Source organism: Nipponia nippon, unplaced genomic scaffold, assembly GCF_047370975.1.
Source record: "Nipponia nippon isolate SJK-2023a ecotype South Korea unplaced genomic scaffold, ASM4737097v1 scaffold_4, whole genome shotgun sequence".
Lineage (NCBI taxonomy): Eukaryota > Metazoa > Chordata > Aves > Pelecaniformes > Threskiornithidae > Nipponia > Nipponia nippon.
This window is the reverse complement of record NW_028262358.1, coordinates 68,723,962-68,737,086: the sequence shown is the minus strand read 5'-3', so window position 1 is coordinate 68,737,086 and position 13,125 is coordinate 68,723,962. Positions and strand designations below refer to the sequence as shown.

Genomic DNA, 13,125 nt, shown 5'->3' with positions numbered 1-13,125 from the left:
ATTTTTATTTCTATGCACAATATTTATAGTCTGGTTTTGTCTTGAATTGAACTAATGGTCTAATGAACTAAGTTTAACTCAGTTGACAGTGAAATTATTAATGCACTGTTTCTTTCTTCCTCCCTGCAGTATGCTGTCTGGCTGGTCCTTTGGGTTACATGGAACGTGTTTGTTATCTGCTTCTATTTGGAGGCTGGGGACCTTTCAAAGGTAATTTACCATTGGATACATTTATACCATCAGCACTGTGTTAACATGCCCCAGTCAAAAGGCTGTGTTCTGTTTTACTCATTCTCTTAGTGTTATTAGAACAAGGGTAGTAAGATGGAAATTTGGAGTATTCTGGGTATGTTAGAAACTTTTAATCTAGACAGTAATGAGCATACACCTTCTGATGCTCACAACACTAATGGTATATATGTTTTAAAAGAAAATTATCTCTTTTTGTCCCCTCAGTAATTCTCCAATGCAAATTTCACCTCTATGAGGGATATTAATTAGATTTCATGAATACAAAAGATTACCATCTCAAGGGTAAACAAATATTTTTTGTACCATTTAGCTGTTACTTAGCTTGATTCCTTTCAGGGATCTCATACCACAGCATAATAATTGTAAAACAAGGTGTCATTAAATTAAGATGTAAACTGAGGTGCCAGAATAGATTGCCATTTGGCTACAGCAGTGTTTTTTAACTTTGTGCTTCTGGTAGGAATGTTATGATTGAAGACACAGTCAAAATTCATAGGAAAAATATATTTTCCTAAGAATTACATATTTATAGGGTTTTATTGACACTGTAAGTGATAACATGTAAAGTGGCAGTTGGTAATGGGCTCAAACCAACATCTCAAACCAAAACTCCTACTTTCTGAGGTGTTCCCAGAAGGCTGGCAATTTGTGGGATAAAAGATTAGCAGTGGTAACAAATTATTTTGTTAAGGTAATAAGCTTCAACTAAGTCTAAATATTGCTGTCCATGCTGAGTTATGCTCACAGTGGTGTGAACTGACCATCAAGGAGAATCCCACATATGAAAGAGATCATACCCTCTTCTTGACTCAGATATTTAATTGCTGTTCCTGGGAGTTTAGGCCTGACCCTTTGTGAGTTACTTATGTGTTACGATGCAGAGAGTTAAACACAATTATAGGAAGAATAAATGAGGCAAAGATACTTCGTTACCTCTATTTTCTCTCAAATCACCCCCAAAGTACAAAAAATACTAGAGACTGGGATATTTCATCCCTATGTATTCTGTTTCTTCAAAAGATGCAGACTTCAAAAGGGTCAGAATTTCATTTCCTGAGGGTGTAAAGCAATTTTCTGCAGGTAAAACATTACACTTTCTGGGTTTTATACCTTGAGACATGCCCAATCTCATTAAAAGCTTGGCAAAAACACAGTAAATAAAAGAACTTGCATATATTATCTTTTATTTGGTTAAAATGCTTTCTGTATTGCTAAGTGAACTACTGTATAGAACAAACCTGGCACCTGTGGTACAGTTATGCTCAACCCAATCCACCCTCTTTCCACCTGCTTGTTTCAGCCACCTGCATTCCTAAACTTGTGAATGTTGCGATGCTTATCATGTCTGCAGAAGTGAAAGGGGGTGGGAAAGAAGGGAGAAAGGAGAAGCAGCTGTTTGAGCACTGTGTTTTAATGGGTATAAAAAACAGCTTAAGAACACTAGTAAGTGCTACTTGGAATAAAGATGGGCCAAAACCAGTACCTAAACCTGGAACTGATTTTTCCTGAAGTCTAGGGCTGTGTCATCTAGAGTGTTTCCCAACCAACCATATGGTTCAGGCTTCAGCTGCAGTTAAAACTTTTATTTGGTCTTTAAAGGTATTATTTGTTACAGTGATATGATCTGCCTTGAAATACCCAGTAGAGTATATTCCTTCCATTCCATTTGGTTTTCAGACCAACAGCGTTGGTAAAGAGAGGGAGAAAAGGAAAATTCCCTAGAAAATGGATTGAAGAAATAGTTACAGATTGACTCATTATCTACAAAAGGTCTACTTCACACAAGGGACATCCCTCTCCTCTCCTGTCCCTTTCAGCTGTGCATGGTACCTCAAAACTTCCCCACATGATCAAATCTTCTGCAAGATCTAGGGCCTAGAAATATATGTCTAATGGAAAGATACCCAACTGTTTGGATGGATAAAACTTATCCTCCTGTTCTAGATCCTCTAGAGGCTCCAACTGTTTTACAGATGTAGGTATCTTACAAAATGGATCATTTTAAGTTTTATGTCTCTCAGTCACATTCATACATCTTGCACTGAATCTTCTTTATTATTTATATTTTCACCTGGGAATAACTGCAACTTCGAATCTGTAATGATTCTCCTGTGTATTTTTTTGTGTTTGGAATGGCACGTAGAACCTTGAAAAAAGCTCTGGGTCTGAATCAGTTCTAAACAGAGAATAAAAAATAACCTTTAGGTAAGTACCAGAGGGATGCCTCTGGGGTTGTAAACCATGAGAGAGGATCCTGCACAGCATGGCTTTAGGAATTGATAGGTTAAAATTACAGCGTAATAATAGTTCAGCTGGGTATAGTTTATTTTTATATATACAATTTATAGCTTTCTACCAAATAAAATAATAGAAAGGCTTTTTTTTAAAGTTTTGAGAACAGCTTTTATTCTGTGTGTATGTACATCAATTTTTCCATCATCACTTGCTGATACAATGGACAAGACATATTTCAATTGTTAATATACCTTATTACAAAAGGTTTGCTACCTTCATCCTTTTTTATTTTAGTTGTGGGGGCGGAGGTCATGACATTTTTACAGCTTTTCCTTATTACACTGAAAAAGGCCTGCAAAGACTCAGAAATTTTTAGAACAATGAGGTAATCATCTCTGAAGAGACTCAGGAGGCTCAAGGATTATTAGTGAACAGCCGTGCAAATTTGTTTGCATTATACACCATTACAATCATATATATCTTCTTGAAAATGGCATCATACTATGTATTTTCTGTCCTTGAGGCACAAGGAGGTTGTCTTTGCTGAAACTCTTTCACAGCAAGCTGGAATATTTATGGCTTAGAAGGTTTGTAACAAAGAGGAAGTACAGTCACTTGTTCTTAACTTTGTTATGTGGATCTGTGAATGCATGCCTAGAAAACCCACTTCTCAGACTTACTTTTCAGTATTACTCTTCAATAATATTTAATTAGTCTGTGTGTTGTTTTGCTTGCTGGTGAGTGCCATAGTCAGTATAAGTAGGACTGTACGGTTTCAGGAGTGGTAATATTTATTTTGGCCTGTGGCTAGGCAAATGTAGCATATGAAAAGCATAACCTCTTGTCTTGAATGAGGCACATCTGAAGTACACTAGTGAAACAAAAAGGAAAACATAATAGAAAGCATCTCTAAGAAAATGTAATATTTCAATGATTTGTTTAAATATATCAAGAAAAGACACAAGGAACTAGATTCAGCTATCTTGGGGAAAAAAAAAAAGCCCCAAAAACCCAACAAAAAGTTTACAGTCTGTTGAGCATTTTTTACTTTCTTCTTCAGACAAAACTCCCATTTACTTCTATGGGATTCAGCTGTGGCCTCTGAATAAAGACCCTCAGTAGAAAGAGTGCTGCAAATACTCATGTAATGAAGAAACAGCACTCCTGCTTCAACACATTTAAAAGCTTCCCCTAATGATGTCTAAGGATCCCACAAGCAGAATAAAAGCAGAATAAGAACTATCGAACTCCTGTTTTTAGTTTAAAAATGAGTAGGCAATTTTTCACTGCAAAAAATGCATGGCTGAGGTTGTACTGGTCCCATCACAAGTGTGGGAGTGTAGAGACGCTGCTGCTGTCAGTTACTGAGAGTGAAGGCGAAGGTTGGACTTGGGGTGCTGGACGAGGGGGACCAGCTGGGGTTCAGGGTCCAAAGCAGCCCTTGCTGCACATGGTCCCAGGCTCGTGCCAGTACTTTTGGTTCCCTTGCATGCATCCCTGCTTGTGTGACCAGACACAAGAGCTCTCTCCTCTCACTGCCACCTGGCTGAGCTCCAGTATCGCTTTGCTGCAGTCCCTACAGTACTATGTGAATGTGACCAAGAATATACTTTTTAAAAACTTCTTTTAACTGTCAAAATTGACTTAGTTTCTATTTGTGTGGCATTCTTGACATCTTCCTTATTTATGTCTAATAACATACAAACATAACATTTAATATATTAAATCAAAGGTTGTACTTATGTCTGTTAACACAAAAATTAGGTGTTTGAAAGTCAAACACTCCAGTATCAAGAAATGCCAGAATTAAGGTTTTGAGGACATGGTTTAGTGGTGGACTTGGCAGTGCTAGGTTAACGGTTGGACTCGATGATCCTAAGGGTCTTTTCCAACCTTAACGATTCTATGATTCTATGATTCTAAGGTTGCTTGTATAAACATAATTTAGCTTTCTCTGTACATTCATTTTTATATAGCTTTTAGTTATGCAGTCACAACTGTATTTCTTTCTTTTTCACGATCCTTTCCTAAATCTCTGTACAGCATGGCCTATTTTAGATGAATCAGGCTTGGGAATTGAGTGAGGCTGCCATACTGGATCTTACTCCAGTATTCTAGCAGTCAGAAAAAGCTTAATAAAGGGGCAGGAAAAAAAAATAAAAAATTGTGCTTTTCTTACCATGTGTGGCCATTACATACTTTTTTCCTCCTCATTGGCCATTATGTAATTAATTTCCATACTTCATACAAGTAAACCCTGTACTTCAACTCTGCTCTGAAAACATGTAGAATAATGCTATGAAAGCTTATGTACAGAACTGTGGCATCTAAGAATCCTAAGCACGGTAGCGATAGTATGTACATAGCTCACCATGTGTAGTTAAAGTGCAGTTCCTCATGATTTTAGCACTCATTCTACAGATCTGAGTTGCAAGCTACTGTTCTTTAAAAAAATATTGCTATTTGCATTGAGATGAGGTTACTTCCTTTCCTATATTCTCCTGAGCTGCAAAAAGGGAACACGAAAGAATAGGAAAGATTAAAAAAATACAGTTATTAAAATTGGAATTATTAAATGTGATACAAAGAATTGAATGTATTGTAACTATTAAAATGTAAACTAAAGAAAAATATGTAATCAGGTTTTTTTCTGCCAGAAGTTTTAAGGGAATTCAAATGTTTCTGAACACATATTCTCCTACCCCCCCCAAATATCTGCAAATATAAGATAACTTAGACCCACAAAATCACAGTCTAATTTGTGTTGGAAGAGACCTCTCAAGGTCACTTAATCCAGTCTCCTGATCAGAGCAGCACCAACTTCAAAGTTAGATCAGGTTGCTCAGAGTTTTAGCTGGTCAAGTTTTAAAAGTCTCCAAGGATGGAAATTTCACAACCTCTCTAGTTCTTAACCATTCTCATTGTCAAAAATTTTCTTCTGATATGCAGTTGAAATTTCCATTGCTGAAATCTGTGACATTGCCTCTTGTCCTTTCACTGTGTACCTCTGAGAAGAGTCACGCTCCATCTTTTCTAACACCCCCTTTAGGCTTTTAACTGAAGTTGAGTACTTCGGCTTTCTTTTTGTCCTTTCTGTTAGTTGAATTCCTATTTCCAACCACACACGGCTTGTTGCATCTCACAAGAAAAAAGCTAATTATCATATAATAGATAATCAGTTCGCTTTTCACAATTTTACATGCTTTACTGTGGAAGAAAAATGAAGGGTCTTCACATATATGTAAAGCTATATAGTATCTTAGGCAATATGCGGAAAGATGAAGGTTATCCTTGCTAACTGGAAGAAGTACTAATGCATTCAAAAATAATTAGAATCCTTTCGTTCAAAGACAATTCAATTTATATCAACATTTAAGTTGCCTGATATTGTATTTAGGGGAATACTGAAAACATTCCATATAAACCTTGCAGTCAAATAAAATACTGAAAATATGTAACTCTTCCCCTTTCCTGCTGAGGTAGATATGAATCAGGAAGGTTAACCAAAACTTGGTGAAGGCTCCCCAGTAACTGACAAGGAGCAGGAGGAAGGCAATATAATGGCATTGCTGGGGAGTACCCCTGGGCAGAGAGACAGCTCTGGGAGTGCAAAGGAACTACTGGAGAAATGAAGGTTTAAGGAGAGAGTTTGCTGCTTTTTTATTATCTGCAAGTATTACCCACTCTGTAGCTGGACTGCAAGTTTGTTTCCCACATTGTGAAAGCAGGATAATAATGACAAATGTAAGAAATCATGTAAGTGGGATTCCCCAACTGCCAATGTACACTGTGATTAAAATCAGTGTTTTCATTCTCATAGACATGGTTCATAGTAAAGTAAGGCCAGAAGGGACTTCAGGATATGGCTAGTCCATCCTCCTGCCTCCAGCCAGGCTCAGCAACCAACCGGGACTATGAGAGAGCATCTGAAGCAAAAGATCTTAAGGAGGAAATGAGCAGTTTAGAAATCCACCCACAGCTGACGTTCATGCATTAGCAGCTTTTCACCACTGATAAGTCTATCTTTCCCTTGTTGACCTGAGATGTTAGTCCAGGATTAGCCAGATATGGCTGACTTTTAGTAGCTGTAGTGCAGTCCATCCCTTCTCTTTTGCTTTTCCATTGGATGTCACTAACAGGAAGAGGAAGAGGCAGCCATGGTCGTAGCACTTCCTGCCAACAGACAAATTAACATCAGCCCTGCATTGCCGGTGGGGATAAATGGAAGGGGTGGGAGGAAATATGGAGCCCATGTTTCCTCCTGCTGTTCCTGTTCGTCCCCACCATCTTATCCAGCAAAATTATAAAGATCAACCAGAAATAGGCACCTGCTAGTATTTTTCCACTTGAATATTCCAACATTGGCAAGCACACATCCACCTATGCGTCTGACTTTCACATGCCACTGCTTGGATTGATACCTAGTCGCTCTGAAGTGCAGTTTATATCCATATGCAAATTAACTGCAATAATGCAAATTACTTCAGGATATGATTTGCATAGCTTGTCACTCATGATGCTTAAAAAACATGCTGGCTATGAGTGCTGAACGCTTTATGCAGCTAATATACTCTGATTTTAAAGGGACTGTTTGATACCTAGATGAAGCTGATGAAAGAAGGAAACAAAAGAAATAGAACATTCATCTTCAGTGTAACTCAGTTGTAACAAAGCAATGAACTTGGCAACAAGATTGAACTTACACCAGTTACATATTCATTCTACATTACTTCGTGTCCATTAGTATAATCGTTATACTGGTTTGATTCCAGATTTACTAATTATTTTTGTAAGGCGGTGGTCATTAACAGTTAAATGTCAATGTTGCACATACTCTAATAAAACAACCTGCAGGATGTTTAATTTTGAACATATTACCTTCCTTGGATGTTGTTTTAACAGATGTCCTGTTAAGATAACAGAGAAATTAAATTAGTTTTCAACTCAAAGCATCTGGTTAACTTTGTAGGTAAATGCCTTTGAGCAGTAAATCTGACCAGGGTTTTCAGATAAATAGCTATCAGAATGTTTTAAGTAAACGACTTTATTTTTTCACTTCTATTACTCAGGGCAGATTTGACATGCTTGATCATATATCTAACAGATGAAAATTGAAAAGAGTGCTGGCAACCAGCAGTGTTAGGTTATTCTGGGGGTAGTTTCATGGGCAGATACTATTAAGCATGCTTATGCTTTCAGATAATTTAGTTTTGCAGCAATTTTTAAACTTCAAGTTCTTTACCAGCTAGAAGATAACTGATTATAAAATTTAAACTGTTTATTACTGTAGAAATAGCATATGGTGGAAAACATTTAGATAAAAGTGGAATTTTTCATCTCTTTAATGGTGAAGCAAATCATTCAAAGTATAGAAAAATATGAAATATGGTTGTATAGATTTTGCTTATTGTACAAAGTTTATCTTTTAAAATTCTGGGATATATTTTATGTTGAGCTCATGAATAAGCATACATCTGCATATTGATTCATATATGCACACTTTTCCCATAATCTATTAGTTATGCACTGAATACAGGGACACATGAAAATGAGTAAGTGTAGTGACTGATCAGACGATAATTCCATATGTTAATTTACATATGTGTGTACATATGTATTAAGTACCTTAGTTATACTGTTAAGAATGGTAAGCATGTATTTTAGCATATGCCTTACAACTGCATATATTAGAGTTACATGGAGATTTTAGCATATACCTAAAGGCAGTGCCATGGATATTTCTGCAAGTCTTTCAAATGCTACAGCCAAGACATTTCAGAAAAATGAAAATATATATTTATGAGATTATTTTTTAATATTTATTAATTATATTGCAGTACCATCTAGTGGCCCCAATTTGATATCAGGGTTCCATTATACTGTGAGCCCTAGACACACATAATATAAATAGGGCCTGTCCTAAATGGTGCATAGCCTTAGTATGTGATGAAACAGAATAAGAAGTGGGAACCAACAAATAGGAGACTGCAGGGAGAATGCAAACCAGTGTTATATCTTTGAAATTCTTTATGAAAGCTGGATTTTCTCAACTTTCTCATCAAGTTTTCCCCATGTTTCTCATCCCTGTCAGGATGGATAGGCAAGTGACACAAAGCCCTGCTTTTGACTGGGTAGCATTTCCCGGTTCCCCCTCTGTAAGAAAATCACTTTTGAATGCTATAGTGCACCATTGCTGGTATTTCACCAATTGTTTAAGGCAGTGGGGGAAAAACTGTTGATTTTGCTTAAAATGAAAAATTAGAAGATAAATTTATTTCCCATGAAGCAGATGCTCAGAAGATCACAGCTCCAGAATGCATGTTTGCTATGACATCTCTTCTGGGGAGTTGTCTATGCCTCTCATAGACAGGACCTTTCCTATGTGTATATAAATCAGGCTCTGGAATCAGCTATGGACAAGGGCTGAAGGGTTATTTACCATAGTTGAAAGCTGGGGAGTCTGCCAGAGCACCCGCTCATCTTTTGTGAAAGTATGAAAACATACAAAAATATATTCTGCTTTTTAAAACCAAGTTAAATTTCACTGCCTCATGGTGTCAGCTTTTTGTTTCATTATTTATTCTTTTTAAGAGTACATATGCAATACTTTAAGATAGTCCTTAACAATTTATTGTTCTAAATGTAGATGCAATGGCTAGAATATACTTTCCCCACATTTACTTTTCCTCTAAATATAAATAAGAAATTGACCTTCTAATTATAATCTATCAGATAAGCTCCATCTTGTGAACCCAGGGTCTACCAGAAATTTCAAGGCAACACTAAGCCCATACAGTTTCTGAGGAGCCTTGTATTACTTGGAATTTCTGAAGGGCACCATTCTGATCCTTATGTCACTGAAAATTATGCCAATGTTAATCCAGTAGGAAATAAAAATTCTGTATTGCCTTCAGCATCTTTTCATATATGAATAAGCATTAATCAAACCTGGGAAAGCAACATCAGCTGTGAAGCACTCTCATTTTTTGATCCTGTTTTATATTGTCCCCATCCCATAGAACAGTGTGAGTGCAGCCAACAAGCAGTGCAGTGGCATTTTTACCATATTCCTTTCTCACCACTGCGGTGGTAGCAGTGAGCTCACAGACCATAAGGCCATGCACTGAAAATGGATGCGGTGTAATATGGCAGTAATATGTTTAAACTGGAATTTTTTCTTGTCATTTTCTTCCTTTCTCGTTCCAATGAAAAGAACGTTTCCAAAACTGTTACTGAAAGGCAGCAATCTGTGGTATATGGGTAAGTGAATTAACTAACGTCAACTTTGATAACTCTGTAGGATTTCATGATGGATTTTTATTAATTGTCCATAATAAACCAGAAAAATTATTCTCTGGCAAAACCTCATTGACTTCAGTGCTATCACACTGAAGCTGACAGCACTCTGTTTTGTTTTGTTGATTCCATATGCTCAGAATGAAGGACTAGCTATGAAAAATATTTTGTCTCCTTTTCTAATAACCCACTAACCTCAATGATTACCTTTGTGAATTTATCCCCAGAGTATGAGTTCACTCTAGTGTTGATGTTTTCAAAACTTGCTGCTGCTATTTCAATGACATTAATTTTAGGGGCATCCTGTCTATTCAAGAGTAGACTGCTGTATTATGGCATTATATCCCACTTATCAGACTACCACAAACACCTGTTTGGGTAGAAATTGGATTCTGTGTTTTGAGGGTAGGATTTGATTGATTAAATAACCTTACGAATTGAACAAAAGTGTGGTTTATTGTGGGTTTCATTCTAAAAGCCTGTTCTTCAGCAGACCACGGTGTAACTCAGGCTATTTTTCTTCCACCCTACAATAGCTGGCTAATTCAGCAGTAATGAGGTGATCAGTAGCGTGCTGCGTCTGAGTATTTCACCAGTATCTTTAAACTGCCAATGAACCCTTTTATAGAAAAACTGCTGTTTGCAATGTAGAGGGAGAGTAAGATCAGAGTGCTCAAAACTATGTGAAAAAAAAAAAATCCTCCTGTACAGATAATTGAGACATGCCTCACTAATCAGATGAAAAAAAAAAAAAAAGGTGTTGGGTTTGTCAGGCTTTTCACTATATCTTAAAAGTGAAGGGCTCTTCCTATATATGTAAGGGTCCCGCCTATGACTTCCAATCAGATTCACAAAGCAATCTCAGTCTTCCTCTTTCTCTCTTTTCTTGGCAATTTTATATTCTTCACTCCTCTCTTTTCCTCCCTCAGCTTATTAAAGCTGAATACTTTTTTTAATCTTGGCTTTGCTCACCACTGGCCCATTCCTCTGATGCTTAGCACATCCAAATGTATTCTAGCTGGTTTTGGCTAAACTGTCAAATTTTATTTTGCTTTGGGAGTATGGGGAAACACTGTATTAGAGTGCAATTTCATTTAGGTATCTCTCTTTAACTGCCACTTACAGAATACACTAAACGTAATTCTGTACTTCACTGTCCATTGTAACCACATACACCTGATTCATAGTGTTCCCACAGATGTTCCTAAAACCCAGGTACATCTGTCCTGCAGCAGCAATGATGGGGCTTGATTTGCATTAGGAGGAGAAGTTAAGCAGTTGGAACATATTTGTTTGTCTTAAATTTTGACTTAAGGAAATTTTTTAAACTTTTTTTTTCTCATTAGAATATTCAATATCATGTTTATGTAGGTGTGTTTGTTCTTTTGTATGTTGCATATGACATCACAATATAAATTTTAAAGAAACGTTAAATATATTGCAGATATAATCTAGATAATATACAGTATAAAAGGTATTTGCATAAGTATTCACATAAGAATAATGTAAAAATTGATACCGTGGGTTGTGCAAAGATTATCCATGAACATTAGCATCTACCCAACTGCAGTTAATCCTAGGTGTTCAAATGGCCATGTAAGAAATACTGCTATAGGCAATAGTGAAATAAATACCTCCATTGGAAAAGCTTATCCTTAAGCCTAGGGAACTAATCACTTGCTTTTATTGAGAAACAAACATATACATACATATGTATGTATATTTTATCAGTGTTTTCCATTTCATTTGACAGCACATATATGGCATTCTCTGATTCTTTCTCTTTAATATTATTTTTCTTTCTTTATTCTTATAGGCATGAATTCTACAAAAAAAGCAAATGCTGCTCTTAGCTCTTGTTTACTTTTTTTGGTTTCATCAGATGTTTTCTTGTGTTATGGTTGCCCTGGTTTACATTGTACAAAAATATCCCGTCTTCTTTTAGTTATTCTGTCTTGAATAGTTCCTATTCTACTTGCCAAATACTATCAGTGCCTTTGTGAATGGTTTAAAGTATTTCAGTCACAGAAGTAGTTTCAACTCAGCACAAGGATATACAATATAGCATAATTTGTGCAGAATCAGAAAGCTTTTGAGCTTCTGACTGTGCATTTCTCATGGTTGACAATGATGGTGTCCAAACCACAAGATACTTCCTAAAACTACAACTTCTGTCTGTTCTGTTTGCCTTCCTGAATTCTGTGGGTTTAATTTTTAATAAAGGAAAAAATTATGAGCTCAGACAGCTGTTTGGAAGAAGAGGTTACAGGAGTACTTAGTAAAAACAGACTATGATACTATGTAATTAGTTTTTTTCTCTTCATTAGCATATACAACCTGCTACAGGAATGAGAATATAATGATAATTGGCAGACTCTTGGGTTCTCACACTTGGAAATAGTGTAAAGTAAAAATCTGAAGTAATTGGGATTCTTTCAAGAAATGTCTCCCTCCGCATAGTGAAAGCAGGAGCTTGTAACAGACTATGGAGACTTAGTTTTGATGTTATATTTCTCCCAAAGCATCTCCAGGAGATAACAGTACTTATCCTGATTCAGGTCTCAAAGTGAAAATGAGTTCAGCAATCTTTAACTTATCATTAAAGGATGTTTGTCTGTGTCACAGTATGCAGCATTAATGATAGATTCTGCAGAGGAGAGTTGCCTCTATATGAAAAGTCACTTAAGACTAAAGTTTACTGAGAGAGTTTACATGGGAAATTTGTTTGATTCCTGTACCCATTCTGTTTAGCTTTAGGCAATGTTTTCAATTGTTTTTCATGAGCACAAAAATCTGTCCGTTAAAAAGAATATATAAAAAGTAATATAATTTTTTTACACTGGTATCATTGTTTACTATGTAAGACAGTACTCCCTTGTTTCCTATCATAAAGAAGCATGCTTTCAAAGTGATAAGTATCAAGTACCATCTCTTCCATGTCTCATACAGAGGCAGTGCAAAATATTACAAGTGTAAGTGGCAAATTGCATATGTCTGTTATTTTCACATATAACTTAGGTCTTTGGTAAACCAAACTCTAAAAATTATTTTCAAATAATATTCAAATAATCTGCTATTTATTTAAGATGGTGGGTTATAGGCACAAAAACATGGACTCAAGGAAACCAGCAAGCCACTGTGAGTCCGGAGGCTGATGATGTGTCTTCGGCTCCGTCTCAGCAGAGCAGGCCGCTGTGTGCTGACATCCTCCCATGCCCATCTGACATGTCCCTTCCCATGTGTAATTCTTCAGTCTCTCTCACTCCTTCTTTTTACACTGCCCCTTTTTTCCTAAACACCTGCCTGATGCAGGTGGTGATGGGCTGAAACGCTCTTTGGAGA

The 13,125-nt window shown here is 36.5% G+C and overlaps 1 protein-coding gene across 1 annotated transcript in view; it reads left to right on the top strand.

The window, feature by feature from the left end:
• Positions 1-13,125, top strand: part of NKAIN2 (sodium/potassium transporting ATPase interacting 2) — a 549,497-nt gene that overhangs the window by 288,985 nt on the left and 247,387 nt on the right. The window contains exon 3 of the mRNA XM_087776902.1: positions 130-210. Within this exon, the coding sequence (XP_087633028.1) occupies positions 130-210 (81 nt within the window). The remainder of the gene's footprint in view (positions 1-129; positions 211-13,125) is intronic.